Source organism: Pleurotus ostreatus (genome assembly GCF_014466165.1).
Source record: "Pleurotus ostreatus strain PC9 chromosome Unknown scaffold_4, whole genome shotgun sequence".
NCBI classification, from domain to species: domain Eukaryota; kingdom Fungi; phylum Basidiomycota; class Agaricomycetes; order Agaricales; family Pleurotaceae; genus Pleurotus; species Pleurotus ostreatus.
Window position 1 is genome coordinate 2474867 of NW_023503159.1, and position 18842 is coordinate 2493708.

At 50.8% G+C, this 18842-nt stretch overlaps 8 protein-coding genes across 8 annotated transcripts; 5 read left to right on the plus strand and 3 right to left on the minus strand.

The window, feature by feature from the left end:
- Positions 1 to 49: 49 nt before the first annotated feature.
- On the plus strand, positions 50 to 1142 carry PC9H_006665 (uncharacterized protein; the record flags this gene model as incomplete). The annotated part of the gene is made up of 3 exons (XM_036776209.1): positions 50 to 329; positions 391 to 646; positions 689 to 1142. 3 exons carry the CDS (start codon positions 50 to 52, stop codon positions 1140 to 1142), a joined length of 990 nt encoding a protein of 329 aa, XP_036632228.1.
- Positions 1143 to 3243: 2101 nt separating this feature from the next.
- PC9H_006666 (uncharacterized protein) lies at positions 3244 to 4209 on the plus strand (the record flags this gene model as incomplete). Its single annotated transcript, XM_036776210.1, has 4 exons — positions 3244 to 3502; positions 3552 to 3816; positions 3880 to 4009; positions 4075 to 4209. The coding sequence occupies 4 exons, from the start codon at positions 3244 to 3246 to the stop codon at positions 4207 to 4209; spliced, it is 789 nt and encodes a 262-aa protein (XP_036632229.1).
- A 677-nt stretch (positions 4210 to 4886) lies between these two features.
- On the plus strand, positions 4887 to 5438 carry PC9H_006667 (uncharacterized protein; the record flags this gene model as incomplete). Its single annotated transcript, XM_036776211.1, has 1 exon — positions 4887 to 5438. One exon carries the CDS (start codon positions 4887 to 4889, stop codon positions 5436 to 5438), a length of 552 nt encoding a protein of 183 aa, XP_036632230.1.
- Positions 5439 to 6695: 1257 nt separating this feature from the next.
- On the plus strand, positions 6696 to 7802 carry PC9H_006668 (uncharacterized protein; the record flags this gene model as incomplete). The annotated part of the gene is made up of 1 exon (XM_036776212.1): positions 6696 to 7802. One exon carries the CDS (start codon positions 6696 to 6698, stop codon positions 7800 to 7802), a length of 1107 nt encoding a protein of 368 aa, XP_036632231.1.
- A 384-nt stretch (positions 7803 to 8186) lies between these two features.
- On the minus strand, positions 8187 to 10257 carry PC9H_006669 (uncharacterized protein; the record flags this gene model as incomplete). Its single annotated transcript, XM_036776213.1, has 7 exons — positions 8187 to 8520; positions 8574 to 8714; positions 8780 to 8990; positions 9048 to 9188; positions 9257 to 9411; positions 9629 to 9783; positions 10156 to 10257. 7 exons carry the CDS (start codon positions 10255 to 10257, stop codon positions 8187 to 8189), a joined length of 1239 nt encoding a protein of 412 aa, XP_036632232.1.
- A 209-nt stretch (positions 10258 to 10466) lies between these two features.
- On the minus strand, positions 10467 to 12222 carry PC9H_006670 (uncharacterized protein; the record flags this gene model as incomplete). The annotated part of the gene is made up of 5 exons (XM_036776214.1): positions 10467 to 10601; positions 10662 to 11401; positions 11532 to 11888; positions 11938 to 12064; positions 12124 to 12222. 5 exons carry the CDS (start codon positions 12220 to 12222, stop codon positions 10467 to 10469), a joined length of 1458 nt encoding a protein of 485 aa, XP_036632233.1.
- A 1590-nt stretch (positions 12223 to 13812) lies between these two features.
- On the minus strand, positions 13813 to 15078 carry PC9H_006671 (uncharacterized protein; the record flags this gene model as incomplete). Its single annotated transcript, XM_036776215.1, has 3 exons — positions 13813 to 14419; positions 14481 to 14748; positions 14808 to 15078. The coding sequence occupies 3 exons, from the start codon at positions 15076 to 15078 to the stop codon at positions 13813 to 13815; spliced, it is 1146 nt and encodes a 381-aa protein (XP_036632234.1).
- Positions 15079 to 15852: 774 nt separating this feature from the next.
- PC9H_006672 (uncharacterized protein) lies at positions 15853 to 17369 on the plus strand (the record flags this gene model as incomplete). Its single annotated transcript, XM_036776216.1, has 4 exons — positions 15853 to 16135; positions 16199 to 16562; positions 16613 to 16633; positions 16682 to 17369. The coding sequence occupies 4 exons, from the start codon at positions 15853 to 15855 to the stop codon at positions 17367 to 17369; spliced, it is 1356 nt and encodes a 451-aa protein (XP_036632235.1).
- Between the last annotated feature and the right edge of the window lie 1473 nt (positions 17370 to 18842).

The following is an 18842-nucleotide window of genomic DNA, read 5'->3' on the forward strand; positions in this document are numbered from 1 at the left end:
CACATAAATAGTTGTAGGACATGTCGCAGATGAACGTATCACCATACCTATGCTCCGACTGGCGAAGCTCTCCACTGCAATATGGATGCTGGGGTGCTCTACAGGAGTCATTCTGGCTCTGAAAAATGTCACGATAGACGACCGGTTCGGGGACGAACTCACCCACATTGTCCCAACATTTACGCCGGTTGATGGATGGTGGCTTGGGAGCGCCGGAGGTACTGGTGGATTCGCGAAACCCAGCGCATCATTGGCGTACAACAAGACATGGCTCGATTCGACTCATAAAGTCGGTGAGGTAGAGCGAATGGTCAACTTTGGTTTCACAGGTCTGGAGACTCCTTATTCTGTCTGCTAGGTACGAACTTATATAACGTTGACTTTGAACAGGCGTATCATTATATGTCTACTGCATTATCGCAAATAGTCAAGATTTTCCTGCCTTTGCGGATTACAAGTTTCTCATGGACGGGGAACTCGTCGGAACATACACGCACTACGCAGAAAAGCCCTTCGGTTATCTCTACAACACTCCGGTCTACGTCAACAGGACCTTAAAAAACGAATTTCATAATTTCACTATCGTCGTAGATTCCATCGAGCAGCCAGTTTTGCTCCTATTCGACTATGCCATCTACACTGCAACGTGAGTTGCATCAAGTTATATGATCTCAATCTAATAAAACAGCAGCGACGATCTCGTGAACCAACCGTCATCACGATTCCCTATACCCACACCCATTCCCCCTTCAAATGTGGGCGCTGATGTCGGACGCACACTTGGGGCATTCACCCTCGGGTTGTTCCTCGGCATGCTACTTCTGGTCGTTTACCGCCGGCAGAAAACGCAAGGGATCTCCGGGTGGCGCCTTGCTAATGTACGTGAAACGACGCGGCGATGGGTATCCGATTTCCGCAAGAATATAGCAACTATCGTCGAGTCCACACACCAATCGCGTCTCAGTCTTGCCGTAGATGCGTCAACTCAGGCTCCAGCACACGGCCGCAGGGATCTTGACACAAGGGATCGTTCAGAAGAACTCAGAGAGATTAGACAAGAAGTTCAAAACCTACGTGCAGAGCAGCGGACGATGATTATGGCGATCAGTATGCCACGGTCCCCGCCCCCATACAATGTGTAGCAGCGTAGCCGAGGCTTTTTTCGACTCGTTGACTACGCTCTGGCACGGATCCGTCGGACACTAATAGGGACAATATGGGTCGGATTGTGATGTGCTGCCTCTGCCATTATACTGCCATTGTGATCTTCCTATTAATGGTTTATTGTCTAGCAACCTTTAAATATCCCCCGCCAAGATGGCTAGGCCGTGGTTATCTACGGGCTCGCAGAGCTGTGTTAGTCTTCGTCCCCCTTGGACTCGGTCCCGAGGTGAAATGAAAGTCTTAGCACACATGAATCAGAGCATGCGGTCGCCTGTTATCGCCGCAGGGTGTGTAAGCTAACAAAATCCTTGCAAGAGGCCAACTTTCTTCATCGCGGATTACGGTGGTGTCTTAACACTTGACATGTCGCAAGGCTCCCTATAGGTACGTATTATCCGTTTGTATCAATGAAACTTACCTTATCATCTCCTGCCATCCTAGCCTTTCGTGGCGATATCGGTCAGTATTTTGACTTCACAATTCTCCGGTACTTGATCTATTATTCTTGCGAATTATGGCTACAATCAAATAGCCAAGCCATTGGCCGCCCAGCACTCTCGGTGGCTTCCTTTCTTCAACTTGAAGTCTTGAAGTCGACAAACATGTGAGATATCTGCTCATAGCAATTTCCTCGTGACTTCTACAACGCTCATAACGAGCTGATGTTCACCATATGATCCACTGCGGTCCCATTGTGTCCATTCAACTCACTTCCGACCACACCGCCACTCAAGAGCATCCTCCTCGGATTCCCAGAAGTAGACAATGTCTGAAACTGGGATACTTTATTGGGTTTGTGCCATTAATAACCTTTGCGGCCCAAAAAGAGAGGCCACCCATATCGCACACAACCCACCGAATTCTACTCAAGCGCACATGCTCGTACTATCAAAGCTCTTCGCTATGATATGTATTTTGGCATCTACCGTAGGTGTCACCGCGGGATGGCGAAATATCACAATAGACGACCAATACGGAGACGAACGCACACACATTGTCCCTATTTTTTACTCGTCGACGATTGGACTACCGGTACTGGCGGGTCTGCAATACCCAATAGGTCCTTGTCTTACAAAACTTGGCACAATTCAACGCATTGGGACCCCGGCGACAACAGTCAGCCTCGGTTTTACAGGTCCGCTGATGTTGATCCCTACTCTGACCGTTTATTATGAAGTTTAATTCCCGAAGGTATACGCTTATACGTCTACTGCATAACCCCTTTGCAGATTACAACGGCAGATACACTCGCATCCCAGATGAAACAAATGGGCCACCATATTTCTTCAACACGTTAGTCTATGACAATGTGATCTTGGAGAATAAGCTCCACGACTCTAGTGTTGTCTTAGATTCGACTGAGCAACCGGTTTCGCTCTTGTTCGACTACGCCGTATACACTATCGGGTAAACCAAACTCCTCGCTTCAACCTGCATCCACTCAAGCACAAGTGATTTCTTTTGCAGCGAGGAGAATGCCGTGGACACGACGACACCCCCAGTCTGTCAACCTAGCCCTTCCCCAAATGTAGCAGATAGATCCAAACCCTCTTCGACTGTGATTCTTGGCAGCACGTTGGGAGTCGTTTTCTCTTTTGCACCGGACTACTAGGTTTGGTCGTTCGTCAACATGGACCGACGCTACGGGTGTTCATCCGCAACAAGACTCACACCACCATTCCCCACAATCCTCTCCTCGTTCTCAATCCAATTCCACCAACCCTCGTGCATGAGCCGGGGCCGAGAGAAGTTGCATCAGGAGGTCATGAAGATATGATCATGGATCTGCGACAGGAATACAGGACCTACGCGTGGAAAAGTGGGCTATGAGGGCTGCACTGGGAGTTGTATCTTCGGAGTAGTTACCCCTAGAAAGTGCGCATATCTGCAATTGACACTTCAAAATTATTCGCCGTTTATTGATGAACGCGGGCGGCACTCAGTTCCGATGGTTAGGTGTCCGTTAGCTTCGGCGAGATGCGATCGCGTGAAGTTGGCAACACGCTACTTATTCAACGTCGTGTCTTGATTGAAGGCTGCATCACCTTGACTCCCCTACTACCACTTAGGCTGGCATCAATGCGTGAAGGTGCATTGTTTTTGTTGTTTCTAGCAGTGACGACAAAGGCTACCAGATCGCGGAATGTCACCATTGACGACCAGTTCGGCGACGAAATCACACACGTTGCTCCAACGTACTCGCCATCCAGCGGGTGGAAGCTTGCGGGAACTGGGGGATACGCAAAGCCCAATGCATCCTTAGCATATAAAGAAACATGGCATGTCTTGACACAGAATCCCGGGCACGCTGCAGCAATAGTCAACTTTGGCTTCACTGGTCCGTAAAACGCTTAACCCACGCGCGATCTAAATAATGATTAGGACAGGCACATCACTATACGTATACTGCATCATCGGGAACACACCACCCGGTCCACATACGGATACCTTCGCCGACTACAAGTTCTTTCTTGAAGAAGACCTTGTTGGTGTCTACATGCACGATGTCGAGAAGATCCCCGATTACTTCTTCAACGTACCGGTCTATGTCAACACAACGTTGGAGAATAAACACCATAACTTTAGCATTATAGTCGAGTCTACCGAAAAACCAGTCCTGATATTATTTGACTATGCCACCTACACAACGATGTGAGATGAATCCCCACTTAGATTGAACTTGAACCCAACTAATTGCCAATGGACATATTGCAGGGAAGCGGACGCAGCAGTTGAAGGCATATCTACAACTACAAGTGGGCCTATAGGTCCTCCGACACAGAGCCAACCTCTCAGCAATCCAAATGTTAAGGGAGAGTATGGAAACACTCACACGGAGTTTATTGTCAGTGTCACTCTGGGGGCATTATCATTTGTGGCCGTCAGCGCCATCATCTATCATCGCATCAGAAAAGCGCGTACGAGGGCCGTGATGTCTACAATCAAGCCATGGAGGTCGAGCATAATTTCCCTGCACCCGGACACTTGGCACGCCGTATCCACCCCGCCTATCAGACGTCCAAAGGTTGCTCGCATTGCGACTGAGAGATTAGGGGTGACAGGGGGTTGACAGGGAGTGATTATAGGAGATGTGCCACCGCCATACATTCCATAGTAGTGTATATACGCAGCTTTCCCACACACTCAGACTCAAGGCTGAGGATTAGAGTGATTATATCCTGACGATTCAGTGTATGAGAGTCTCACATTGACAACGAGAAAACCTAGGGCGCAGCAACGAGATTACTCACGACTCTTCTCCCCAGGCAATTCATCCACCGTGCGTCGGAAGGATGAGAGAGCACTGACGATCGTGTCTGGCGCGACACTATGACTTGGCTTTAGATATACTACCGCCGTAAATTCCACAGCTGTATTGCATCCCAGAATAGGCTTGGCTGAATTCTCACAGACTGGCACGTCCGAGTCGGTTTACTTTCAACGTAGCTCCTAGTGTATCAATCGTCTGTCAGCTCCCTGAGAAACTGCTACTGTAGTTCAATGATGGAACGGAACTATCTGTGCTTAGTAGACACCTTGAATAGGACGAATCACTTGTATGTAGCATTAGCAAAGAAATTCGCGATTCTCGCCTTGTATAAAGAACATTGCTGGGTCACAACGATGCCAGCGCATAGCTGAACGCCCTCAAGTTTCAAAGTTCGTAATTTCATCGCAGTCCCCGTTGTGTCTCACATCCCGCCCCTAGATCCCCTTCAACCATGAGCCGCGAGTGGCAAAGATTCGAGCCCGTCACCAGAAACATCCTAACAGGCAAACGTCTATTCCGTTCCTCTGCACCCAACTACAACGAAAGTGCGCCGGACCCCAAGGACGCATCCCAAAAGTTAACGGTATCCGCCGTTCGATATCTCCAAGACAACGGAATAGTCGGAATCATCAGCTTGAATGCATTCCCATACAAGTACAGCGAACGATCCCTTCTCTACTCTGTCGGCATCGATTACAAGCACATACCCATCAAGGATTTCCACGCCCCAACTCTCGATGACATAGACGACGCATGGGATTTCTTCATGGACCACCGATCGACGTTGGTGCACTGTGGATATGGGTGGGGCCGGACGGGGACGATGATAACGGCATTGCAGCTTTGCTGCACGGATGGGAGGTATCCAGCGAGCTCTAGCGAGTGGATGGGTCGCAATCACGTCGAGAGACCCGAACAAGTAGCGGTGCTGCGCGAACTGCGTTCGGATGTGAGCAGGTACCCCAAGGATAAGTATACGATGGAGAGGTACTGGAAGCACTGAGGGACCTCAACACGATCATGATCGACGATCGAGGCTGGACGATCGGGACGGAATTATTTGGGCCCATTGGATGTGCGCCGGAGGGTGATGTGGAGCGGGTCATCTTATCGTACGCAAAAGCAAAAATAAAGCTCACTATTTTAGGCACTCTATCGATTATGCAGTATTCCATTTCCCTTTGAATGAGCGTCGGTGTAGCAACCTATGTTATGATTAAGCGTAGATTGCGAGTCATCGCAAGTTTTGCAAGATTTTGGTCGGACTTCTGACATTGTAGAAGATGGTTTATTTTCGGGATCGTGGATCCTCGGAAGTAGGAGCAAGCAGTGGATTAGGGGCTAGCTCGATCGAATGCCCAAGGACACACTTCAATGAAATGACAGTAGACTTCTATCGGGAGTCGCTTCCTTGGGTTGGGACGACCGCTGGAATGAAGGCGCTGGGATTCAAGCGTTCAAGAGTAGCATAGTATACTTCATAGCGTACAGAATCTGGAATTTGAACTGAGGTGATAGCAAGCGAGGATCCGGAGCCGCCGCTCGAGGCGGGGCCAGCATTTTATTTCTATGACCAACGTGTAGGCTACGTCTCGCGTACGGTGATGGGACGCCAAGTTTTTTTTCGAAGGCCACTGACATGCGAGCATCTGTGAGCTCGAAAAGCATATTCTAAGTTTCTTAACTCCTTTCGGCGGGGAATGTCTGAAGACTGAGAGCGTTCCATGAGGATCCAGCAGCTTCGATATCATTGGAGACTGATAGAATGTAACTTGAACGTCGCTTAGCGAGGGTGTTGCCAAGAACAGGCTGTCGAACGTCGAAGCGTAGGGATCGTTGCACGGTTTTGGATACCGGGAATTTGTCGCGTATTCGGTGAAGCCACCAACTGGCCGAAGAAGGAAAAAAATACACGGAAGAATGACAAAGATGGGATAAGATCGTGGCGGTCGACCCACGAGATACATGATAACACTGCGGTTTTCTCCATGATGGTAGTAGTATGCAAGAGAAAGTATTGCTGGTGAGAAGTGAAACTCGTTAAACACCGCTAAAAGCCGCAGCCTGCCCTGAAGTGGTAAACAAAAGGGGCTCCGCTTGATTAGAGATTCCCACGAAAGTCAGCGCGCCTGAATCGGACAGCTTTCGCCACAGTGACCTTCTTCTCCTCATTCTCTTCTCTCATCTCGTATATATACGCAAATCCGCCGCCGTATACCCTTTTCTCCCGAATACCCTCATTCACCCAAAAATCCGTATCATGGGCAGAGCACTATTTTCCATCTCCCACCCAGTCAGCAAGCCTGATGTTCAGGTCAGAACTGAACCAGAACCCCAGGAGCAACTCGAAAATTGGTCGCGTATCAACGCCTTCGACCCTGACTCGGACGAGTTCTTTGCGAATGCAGTCTACGAGGCAGTCATCCCTGCCGACACCTTGACTCAGCTCGCTACCCTCGACCAGCTCGATCCACCCTCTCGCGATCGCGATCGTCAAAATGCCGGCGTGGGTGTGGGAGCAGAGGCGGGCGCAGATGGTTTAACTTGGTTTTTCGACACAGCCCGGGCTGTATCAATTGGCAGAGACCGGGATGCTGTCCCTGGGACCAGGTTTATGCCTGGACCTGAACAACAGCTCACCTTTCGCCAGCGCCAGGCTCTGGCCAGTGTCGCACGACGCACTCGCTCGGCCAGTGTCTCTGCGCTCAACTCAACCACTCTCCCACCGCTCGTTCCTCTAGACCAGTCGCTTGTGCGAGAGCAACAATCCAATGCACGCTTGGTCAATTCGGCTATGCTCAATTGGGCCGCCTACAATCATGTCGCAACCCACAGGCCGCGGCTGGAGCGCCGGGAGAGTCATGACTCGAGCCCCGATTCAAGTGCGCCCGCGACGCCGAACCCAGAAGCTATGAATTCGTCTCGTATGTGGACAGAAAACACATCACTGGGCGCGGACACTGGTGCATCCCCCCTTCCGCCACCCTCAGCACAACTTCCTTTTATTCCTCCCGATACCCGGCAATATGACAATTTGCAACAGTTGCGCACCGTTCCCTCTGCCAATGCTATCCCAATGACCTACGTTCCTTTACTTAACATCGACGGACTATCGGAGTCAAGACGGCGATCCAGTATCTCCGAACGTAGGCCGTCTATATCTGAACAACGCAATGCTAGTCATCCGGAACGTCGCGCCGTTGCTGTACGGCGCTCGATGGGAAATGGTGTCTTTGGTGTTGACTATGCACCAGTGTCTGGTGGGCCTCTACCAAACCCGAACGCCCGCATCTCGCACACTTGGCAATCTGCCTCCCCTCCGGCCTATCATCCTATTCCCGTTCTCCGTGTACCCGCTCGAGTCTGACCATTGGCGGAGATGTGGAGGTCGAGGTCGATGATGTGACGACGAGCGTGCTGGGGCGTTGAGGTTGTTTTGATCTACCTGGGTTCTGCTCTTTACGGAAAACTTGTTTTCTCTCCACAATCTCTACGATGGGACCATTTATCTTTATATCTACCTATCGTCCCAAAAGGAGGGCAAACATTGATTTATTCCTGCGCTTCCCTTAAGCGCTACTGTCTTTTCTCGGTTTACATGACCCATTACTACACTTACATATGCTTGTTTCACTACCGTCCCATGCTATGTACATTAGATTTTGTCTGTACCATGCTGCATCTATGCCAATCTATGCTAGGGCGATAATGCTCGGCTTTCTGTATTAATCGCATCAGGGACTGGAGTCAACTATCCCCAGCGGGCGTCCCAGTGACCAATGCTTTCGATCATCGTCCATGAACATAGAGACTGATCTTGCGCTGATAGACTCTCAGAGCCATCGACGGCGCCTGTCCCCTCCCCTCTAGTTTTCCCATCTGACTGGCCCTTCCCGCCCACTGGCTTCACTATGATACAGTACGTATCTTCACCATCAGCTCTTGGCAAGCGGAACGGAGGTCGTTTAGTCGCGTCGGAACTGGAGGTTGGGGGCACATATGTGGTAGGGCTCGTTAGGAATGAGTGGGCTGTTATTGATACAAAAGGTAATGAGGTCGTAGGAGGCGATGATTTTGACCAATTCCTGGAAGCACTGAGTTGAGTATGTACTGATTCGTTGGAGGGAAGGACACTGACAGGATTGCATCTATGATCTGTTGTACGAATTGCGGGGGAAGGAGACCCCGCCAGCGTAGATGCGTCACATTGCCAGTATGTGACGGGGACGGCGGCTCATATACCGCGATATATGGGTCAGCACGGTCGTTAGCCTGCAAGCTGCAGCACCATGAGCATCATTGGGACGTTGGATAAATATTTCGACCGATAGAGAATAATCTAACCGCTGAGAGCCGAGGCATGCTAGCCCCACCCACTCGAACAAATCTGATGTTTCTGCGGACCAATCTTCGAGCTCTTCCTCATATTCTTCGGTATAGTTCTTAGCCTGAGGATTGAGAGGTCGGTGGGTGAGTTGCATGGCTGGAACGTGGATGTTATCTGTCTTTGTGAGTTGCGGTAGCGATGTGTTTTTCTTCAAACCCGGCAATCGCTCTGTGAAGACGTCAGTCAACAAGCATTTCAAGACAAAGTTTATGTCAGTGAACGAACCTAACATAGTCGTATCTTCAGCATAAACGTGCACGTCGAACAAATTATCGCCCCGGCTGGCGTCCCATGTTTTGACTGCGGCCTGACACTTTGCTCTACTCTTCACCGTGACGACGTCCTTCCGCAACGGAAGAGCTATGACTGCACTGATTACCTGCACGGTCAGAACCCAGCCCAACCGACAACCTATTCTTGGGAGTGGCACGAACCATATCGTTCTGAACACCCTTTGAATGGGAGTTTCTTTCCCACCAAGCCAAGGGTTTCGTATGTCTCCTTGCACAAACAGAACGTGAGGATGCCTCGGGGATCGATACACCATACGTCGTCATCGTGAGGTCCTGAATTCAGAGCACAGAAAGTCCTGTCAAGCCACAGTTGGTTAGCTTCCCAAACGTCACTCAAGCTTGAGCGAGAAGATACAAGGAGGGGCCCGTGAGTGCCACAGAGGGGTTTTCAATCGCGTTCTGTATTCCAACTCCCCATGGGAGTTGCAGCACCAACGGCCATAAGCAATGTCTCCAATTTCGCCGGCTCCGAAACAGGACAAAGATAGTTCGTACACGCAATGAATAACGCACTTTTCTTGTCCACGATTAGCACACTCCTCGGCGACCTCGACAATCTGCGATAACCTCGCTTTTCCGCTCCACCACTCGGAGGTAAATCCAGCAAAAGCACCCAACCCGGCCTTGTCGATCTCATCGGGGTCGGAGGACGGTATTATCACCTCGATCTGCAAAACAAATGGATGCAAGCAAAGATAGTTGAACAATTGACCCGATGTGAGTTGTGGTGAAACGGAGCACTAGCGCAGGAACAGGAGAAATGCAGAAAGTGACAAAAGGGAATGGATGGAATCACGGAACGTCCAGGCGACGATGGACACACTCGGATCCACAACGCTATTCCTCATGCAGACTCCAGAGTGGTTAGGCCTATTCCGACGCTCGGGAATTCTAGATACTGCCGTATCTCGTTATCATTGAGGATAGGAAGCCTAAGAGAGCTCCATTCGCGAAATTTGAGCCAGATGCAGTCGTAGTTCCAACCAGTTCGATGCGTCTGTTTCGCTGCCCTTGCTAACACGAATGGGGTCGATACGCACCTGCTGGGTGGATGGGTGACACGACGCCCAGTGTCGTAGATCATCAGGATCGTCCCCTGTTGTTACTTTCGCATGTCGACTCTCGGTCGTTGGAGACACCATCGTGGCGGGAGTAAAACAAGTAAGAAAGTTCGCGATGGAAGTTCGTTTACTGAACTCAAGCAAGACTTCAAGTGTTTCAATAGTTTTGATTATACCATGTATGAAATACAATAAATGATGACTACGTCTATGTGAGTTTATCTAATCGAAGGCCCGAGTGTTCTAACAGGTGAGTAAAATCGTACAGCGCGAAGACAATACAAAGGCGTTTAAGCCAAAGGAGCCTTGACGTATTTCCTTCGGTATTTTGAGTCAACGCTGTCGAGGTAGAAGGCACCTGGCCAAATGTTGTCGATGGATCCCTCAGGCGTGTACGAGACGGCGTTGTGGTTCTTCTCGCGAAGCTACGAGACAGAAAACTCGTCAAGAACTAGTTAAATTAGGAAGAATCAAACGCGACTTACAGCAAGAGCGTCAACGAATTCCTGGCATGGTACAACCTTCATGGCAGCAAGTCGGTTCATCAAGTCCATCTTCTCCTTGATCTCTGATGTGTCACCCTTTACGCGGAAGGTGAAGAAGCTGGCAGCGCAACCACTACCGAAGGCGAACATGCTGACACGGCTGTCCCGAAGTTGAGCGGGCTCGACGTTGGCAACGAGGGAAGCAAGGCAGCCGTAGAGCGACCCTGTGTACATGTTACCGAGACGCTTCGAGCAGGCCATACCGGGGTCGGTCTTCTGGGCGAACGACTTCTTCGATGCAGCGATGAAGGTCTTCTCGACGTTCTTGTCAGAAAGGGACTCCTTTTGCGAGGCAGCGAGGAAAGCTTCGGGGTTGGGGATGTCGGCGAACTGGGGTGCATTAGGTGCTGAGCGGAAGTCGTTGAAGAGCATGCGAGCATGGCCCTTGACGGCTTGCTTTCCATACGGGCTGTGGAAGAGGGCGTAGTCGACATCCTGGAGCGAGAAAGCTGCCTTGGGATCAGCAGGCTTGTCACCGTTATGCACGTGACCATTGGAATAACCGTTGATCTGAGCGAGTTTAAGCTGACGCGCGGTCTTCTCGCGGAATCGGGAGTAGGCCTCGTCAAGAGCCGCGATGTAGGTGACGACGGAGACGGGGCCATCAACCTCCGGGTATTCGGACGAGAGATTGGGTTTGTAGAAGTCATATGTGTTGGACATGTGAGTGCCGTGGATGGCTGGATCAAGAAGAATCGGAATGAGTAATTGAAACGAATGCCATAAAAAGATCGGACCGTAAAATGGGGAAAATGTATTGAAATGACGAAGCGGTGAAGCGTGGCAAGAATGATAGTCCAGAATACTCACGTTCAAAAACAATTGGCGCGTTAGGGCCAAGGAGAATGGCACAGGCACCCGCGCCGCCAGCAGGGCGAGCAGCGCCCTCTGCGTAGACAGCGATATCACCGGCAACAACGATGGCATTCCTTCCATCCCAGGATGTCGATTCAATCCAGTTGATGGCGTTGAACAGGGCTGCGGTCGAACCGTAGCAGGCGTTCTTGGAGTCGATACCCTCAATGTCGAAGTTGCCTGCCTCAGCGAAAAGGTCCATGAGGTGGGTCTTCACCGACTTGGACTTGTCGATGATGGTCTCAGTCCCAACGTCAATACGACCGATGGACTTGGGGTCAATGTTGTACTTCTCGAGGAGACCAGCGACAGCTATAAAATATGAGACATGTTGTAAGCCAGGGAGTACCACGCTGCTCACCATTCAACGCAAAAGAGTTGATGTCCTCGCGGTCATCTGGCCAAGCCATGTATTCCTGGCCAAGACCAATGGTGTACTTGCCCTTGGAGACACCGTCGAATTCCTCTAGTTCGGCTTCGGAGATGCACTATTGCGGACATAATGTGTCAGAAAAACCTCAATGACAGTAGTAGCCTCGACGCGTACTCTGCGGGGGAAGTAGACCTCCATTGCGAGGACGCCGACATCCTTGGGGCGGGGGATATCGATGTTGGCGACGTGGGTGGAGACGATGGGGATGGTCATGGTTGGTGGTGAAGAGGAGTATGCGACAAGTGAGCTGGTTGGGGGCAAGTTGGGATTTCTGTGGTGGCTGAAACAGAACTGGTTATATAGGGTACCGCGCAAGGTGGAACCAAAAAAATTGGACCAGAATCTGGAGGTAAAAATTCAAAAGGTGGTACGATTTGGGGTATCATTCGCGTCTGCACAATCTCCCCTCCTCCTTCTCATTGGCTCATTTTCCAAAGGGTTTGCTGGCTCGCCAAGTACTATACAAAGTTTGATATACTACAATTTGTCTCAAAAATGTTGTCTACCGTTCTGCTCGACAATAAAATTACTCCTGAGACCTCCACACCCTGTACTAGGCTACTGGTGACATCTGAATAGGCCGACCAATACGACCCAGGGCTGAGAGGGGCATATGCAATTGCCAGCGAAGAGAGTCGCGTAAAACAACGAGGAGCGCTGGCCCTACCACACACCCTGCAATGTGGTAGTGTCTCGACTCTAGACTCACGGTGCATATTTGATAAACGACCGATTCTTATCTGAAGAGCACACAGTGATAGGCATCGACTGGTCATATCCTATCACTGCGAAAGGAGGTCGGTCGACGGGCAGGCTTTCGGTACGCGTGAAACAGCACATCAAGATGGTTAACACTCCTTCCCAAGGAATTTTCGCCAGGATAGCAGATGTCTACCCAACCGCAGGCCGTGGAGCGAGAAACAATGAAAGGCACGAAACCTCCGTATGTCTTGGAACGGAATTTACTGCATATGTAGTCCCGCAGCAGATACAGCGCTACAGCAGGAATCGTGTCAGAAATGGAAGGCTTCTAGGGCCGAAAGCAAAGTACCCACCGTCTCCATCAGCTTGGTTCCCCAAGGGCTTTAGATTTGAGGGAGATAGCTCATCCTCCTGGCATCTGGTGCGAGACACATGGTATCCGAATTTCGGCCAAATTTCGTCGATTCTTCCAGTTGGAAGCACGAGACAAACCAAAGGCTGGCGCCACTTGCGCGCTGCTGCCTGGCGAGTACAGGGACTTAGGGGCTTCCGTAGAACAACATGCTCCGCCACGTCTGTCCGAATCCTAATCCATCGTAGATACATCCAATGTCTTGTTCTGTAGTAAATGCTCCCATTTGCCTGGACTGTGTGCTGCCATCAACTCGTGGTACTCAGATGATACCGGACCTCATACAATAGATTAAAGCAGACGAAGGTCTCTTTACGTTCTGCTCGTGCCACGCTACACCAACCGACCACGATGTTAATTAATTGATCCACGGCTGCTTGAGAAGCACAGTGGAAGGAAACACGAGGCAATCTTAGCCAAATGATTGGTTATACGACTTTGCGACAAAAGGCAACGGACCTACAGCCTCGCGACGCCTACGTAGTAATTGAATGATCGATTGCAGTAACGTAACCTGAACGAGAGTGAACAAGATATATTTATCGTAGTCCATAGTTCTTCCTATATCGCCACCTAAGGAATAATGAAATGAAAAAGATGAACCGCACAAGTGAACAATTGAGAAGAACACGAATATGAGGCCGCAAACGAAAGCTATACATGATATACCTCACGTTCCATAAGGGCTGTTACGAGGAGGGCGCGTACGGCGGAGGTGCGCCCAACGCCTCTGTCATAGCCCGCTGTTGGACGCGTAGATGCACTAGTGCCTCTCGTATTTCCCTGATCTCCGCTACAACCGAGGAATCACCTCCCTCCGACTCGAGATCCGTGGCCGATTCTGGGGGCCGAGACACAGTGAAAGACCGTGATGTGGGGGTTTGGTATGTCGATACCATAGCGGGAGGGACAGGAATGGACGGCACAGGAATAGGAGCATTCGTGATACGAGTCTCAGGCTCAGTTGGCAGGTTGAGGATCCACCGCCAGATCCTCGAATGTGCAAGGAACCGGCTACCGCGCCATTGACTTCGTAGAGCCGCTTGCTTGCGGGCTCTCTGCATTCTTCGCCTTCGAATGTAGACGAGGACACCGATGGCGGAGATCAAGGAAATCGAGAGTCCTCCGAGAACGGCACCGACGATGATCCCGACATGGTCGCTGGACGAGGGTTGGTCAGGCACTGGGGTATCTGTTGTGGACAACGGCTGGTCGGACGTAGGGGCCGGTTCACCAGGCGTTGTAGTCGGGACTTGCGCTGTTGTTGTGGAGGGAACGACAACAGCATCATCTTCACTGCAGCAAGAGAGCGCACAGTTGAGCCGTTGCACAGCAGACATAAGTGAGGGCGACTCACATCATAGTATAAACCGCGTAGTCGAATAGCAGGAGAACAGGTTTCTCGGTGGAATCCATGCGAATGGTGACATTGTGGGATTTATTCTCCAGGGTAGTGTTGGTAGCAAAGACCGTGGTGTTGTAGAAGTAATCCGGTATCTTCTCGACGTCATGCCTGTACTCGCCAGCGAGCTCCCCGTCAATGAGGATCTTGTAATCCGCGAATGCGTCGAAAAAGCGGCCGGGCGGCGTGTTGGCAATGATGCAGTATATGTACAAAGAGACACCTGAGTCACGGAACGGGTTCTATGTCTTGAAATTGGGGTCCGCATAGAGCACGACGTACCTGTGAAAGCAAAGTTAACCTCCTTCGGTTGTGCATCGCCTGGATGGTAAGTGCCATCGTGCCATGTGCCGCCGTGGATTTTGGATGCGTCTAGTTGCGTGAATGAACTCCCCGTAGACCACCCGTCCGTAGGGGAATAGGTAGGGACAGTATGGCCCACCGGGACTCCCTCCTCTGCATCATCGATTGTCACATTCCGCTGACCTGCAGTAACGCCTTCCAGCAGCGAGAGGAGTGCTGTTCCAGCGATAACTAGCCTCGGTAGTAGCATGGGGGTGGGGGTAACGGAGCATCATCAAAAGATCCTGCGACGAGTCACCCGTATGCCTGGTCGCATCAAACCATCTCGAGATCAAAGCACACGCGCTGGGAGTTTCCGGGTGATGTTCCTGACACGGCCCTACTACGCACTGCCGTGGTCTCCCTCCGTCGCTGGAGCTGAGCGTCATCACTTCGGTGGTCCACAACTAGCCTGTAGCAGAAATCGCGGTGCCTTCAAGACTTGTGTCCAGACATTTCAGACCGTCAATTTGGAACTGATGCAGATACTGATGGTCGTGCATCAGGTCAGAACTCTGCTACATGTTCCCTTCCTGTTCTCACCTCATTTCTGCCACGTTCTGGTCTCGTTGCTCACTTCGCCGCAATGCGCGCGAAGGTTGGGTTGAGCCGGATTTCAATTGAACTAACAAACTTCACCACGCCCAGCGGCCCGCCGCCCCGCCGCCGATCAACAAGTTCACCTCTTCTGCCCCACGCGCTCATCGCACTATGGATCGTGCCGCTGCTCACAGCTTTGAGAATCATTGATTAAACAGCGTCCCTATTGCTCATTCTGACGACTTCAGCCCAGCTCATGGATTGATGATATGTCCGCGCAAGTTTCCATACACGCCGGCCCCGAATACGCATCCTAACATACAAAGCTTGACGTCGGCGTTCACCAGTGCTGAGCACATGAAACCCAGTAAACTATTTTGCAATACGCGATCGCACCGCGCCATGCCGAAAGCTAAATATGTTTCGACTTGCAGGGCTCCCGAACATGAACGCCCTCCACGTACAGATCCCCCGCTTTTCACTATTGGGAGTGGTATGGCTGGCCTTGGCATCTGCTGCGGTGCCAGTGGCTTCTATGGGCATATTCACAAATTTCACCATAGACGACAACTCAACTAGATTTCAGTATCTCCCCGAGGGTAGCTGGACACTGGGATCGACCCCGTTCCTACAGCTCGATCCCTTGCAATTGTCTGCGGGCACTTGGCATGGTGCGACGGGAAATCCGCAGGATACAAGCCTCAGAGAAATACATCTTAATTTCACAGGTATGGACTACATCCGTCCACGGCATAGGGATCATGGACTAACGTCACTTACTTGAGGCGTAGCGGTCTATGTATTCTGCGTTATGGCTAACCAACCCCCTCAGGCTCCCGAGAAGCCGTTCGATACTTTCGCGGCCTACAAATTCCTCATCGACGATGTTGTCGTTGGTGAATTCCGCCATGAAGCAGAAGACACAACTGAATATTTCTATAACACCCCAGTCTATGTAAACACAAGCCTGCCGAACAAAGACCACCGCTTCACTATCCTGCTCGACTCCGTCGACCGGCCTGCGTTGATGTTGTTCGATTATCTTGTATATTCAACGATGAGCTCCCCCTCCGCCACGCCATCTGTGTCCTTCCCTTCCCTTAGAACGGATGTCTTCAGTGTTGCGGACGACATCTTCTCAGTGGTGACGAACATGTGAGGCCTCCTGCTTTTTTTGTACGTCTTTGCCGACGCATTGTTACTAGAATCGGCGAAGTGGTATCAAAGTGAGCCATCCCGTCCTTTGGCTGGTACTCGGTTCATCTACTCAACAGAGTTCGGAACGGCGTAACGCCAAGCGCAACAACGACACCCCCCGCCGTGACGTCCTCTCTCCCTACATCTCAACACCCCGCCTCCCCTACGTCCTCGCAGCTCGCACTGACAACTTATACTTATACAAGTTCAGCGAGCATCACCCCCACCTATATCACAAGCTCATCTCAACCTTCCCCTTCTCTCGGGTCCGGATCCGATAAGAATATTGCACCAGAGACCGGGAAATCGGACGACACCGTCGTCATCGTGGGCGGCACTCTAGGGAGCATTGTCCTTTTCATATTGGCGATGATAATAGTTCTCCTCATGCGTCGTACATTGGCTACCAAAGACCCCCTCCAAGTGTGGCGCCCCTGGCGGCGCTATGGCCACTTCATGTCGTTATCTCTCCTTAATCGCTTGAGTGTCCACCCACTGAATCCAGAAGATGCAACGACTCCTCTCGGTCCACCCCCGATCAACGCGCAAGGCGAGGTTCTTGGGCAGCAGCTGGGGGCACGCCCCTCTGTGCCAGCTCTTGGCCCGCCAGCCACAAGGGATTTGGACCAGTCACTCGTCGTCGCTCCGAACAATGTGGATCGACCATCCCCACCAGCCATTATGGCGCCCTATAACACAGACACAAACGACTGGCTATCCGATTACGGCTTGCCAGACGAGCCGCTGCCTGAATATGTTCCGTGAAACAGTGTATCTGATTCTTCGTTCACATCCATTGGACAGACTTTTCTACACCCTTTGATTGTTGTCAGTAGCCTCGCACGCCAATGATGATAAAGAAAATGTAGACATTCTCAACTTCTTGCTGCATAATTCAAACCACTAAGTCGAAAGAGGTCCTCCAATTTTCTAACGATGTAAGGAAGGTGAACCGTTGTGTTTGGGACTTATTTGTAATGGTCGTGGATGTTTATCGTGTCGTTCAACGGGGATCAGTTCGCTGCTCTCCGCTCCATTTTTCACATATACATATGAAACAGATAAATATATTCAACAAATAAATATCACTATCTTGCGTACGGAGGCAACGTTTCTGGCGCAGCCCGCCCTTTCCCCCTTAAAGCCCCTGGTACCCCTGACCTGCAGCCGACAGTATACCCCGCCCAATTTTTGAGTAAACGAGAAAGGTTCCGCAGCAGCGTTACTCGCCGACAGGCGCTGCATATTTTCGTGCGGAGAGCGTAGGCAATAGCACCGGTCAGTACGAACCACGCAAACACCCCAAGAGCGGCGCCAAGTCGCACAGCGACTCCATGGGAGGATGCTGAAGCGTCTTTGAGGGTATTGGTAGGCTGAGGGTTTGTATTTGTAGAGGCTAGCATTGTCGTAGATGTACCCGAGGGAACCTTCCCCCTACAATGAATCAGTTGGTGCACGAGGCAAAACGAGAATCTGCTCACATCGTAGTGTAGATGGCATAGTCAAATAGTAATGATACCGTTTTATCGGTAGAATCTACAACGATACTGAAGTTATGGAATGCATTATCCATGGTTGTGTTGACATAGACAGATGAGTTGTAGAAATAAGCTGGCCCGTTCTCCGCGAGGTGTATGTACCTGCCGACGAGGTTTCCATCAATGAAGAATTTGTAGTCGGCGAAGGCGTTCGTAAGGGATCCAGATGGTCTGTTCGGGATAACGCAGTACACATATATCGCCACCCCTGTTCAAACTGTGAATCCACGTCCAGCAGATTCATTAATTTTTTACGGACCTGTGAAACCAAAGTTGACCGTTGTTGGCTCATCCTTAACTTTATGTATTGCATCGTGCCATGTTTGATTATGGACTAACGTTGCATTGAGCTTCGCCAACCCTACGGCACCACCGAGCTTCCATCTACCAGAAGGTAGATATGTCGGAGCAATGTGTGTAAGGTCATCCCCGTATAGATCGTCGATCGTGACGTTTCGCCGAGCCTTGGACGCGACGACTCCAGCTGCTACCAGAAAGCACAGGCGAAATAATCCTACAGACTGCAATATAAACATCAGTAATGGGTGATTGTGTGGTCAGACATTCTCCTCGTCGGGTGTGATAAAGAGCTAGTGGGCGCTCAGCCTTGCAAAGGTTGCATCTCACCTCCGACGAGGTTTCCGTCAGTTGAATACTTGGCTCGTGTTAACTCGTTGATGGAGGCCCTACCCTCTCGTGG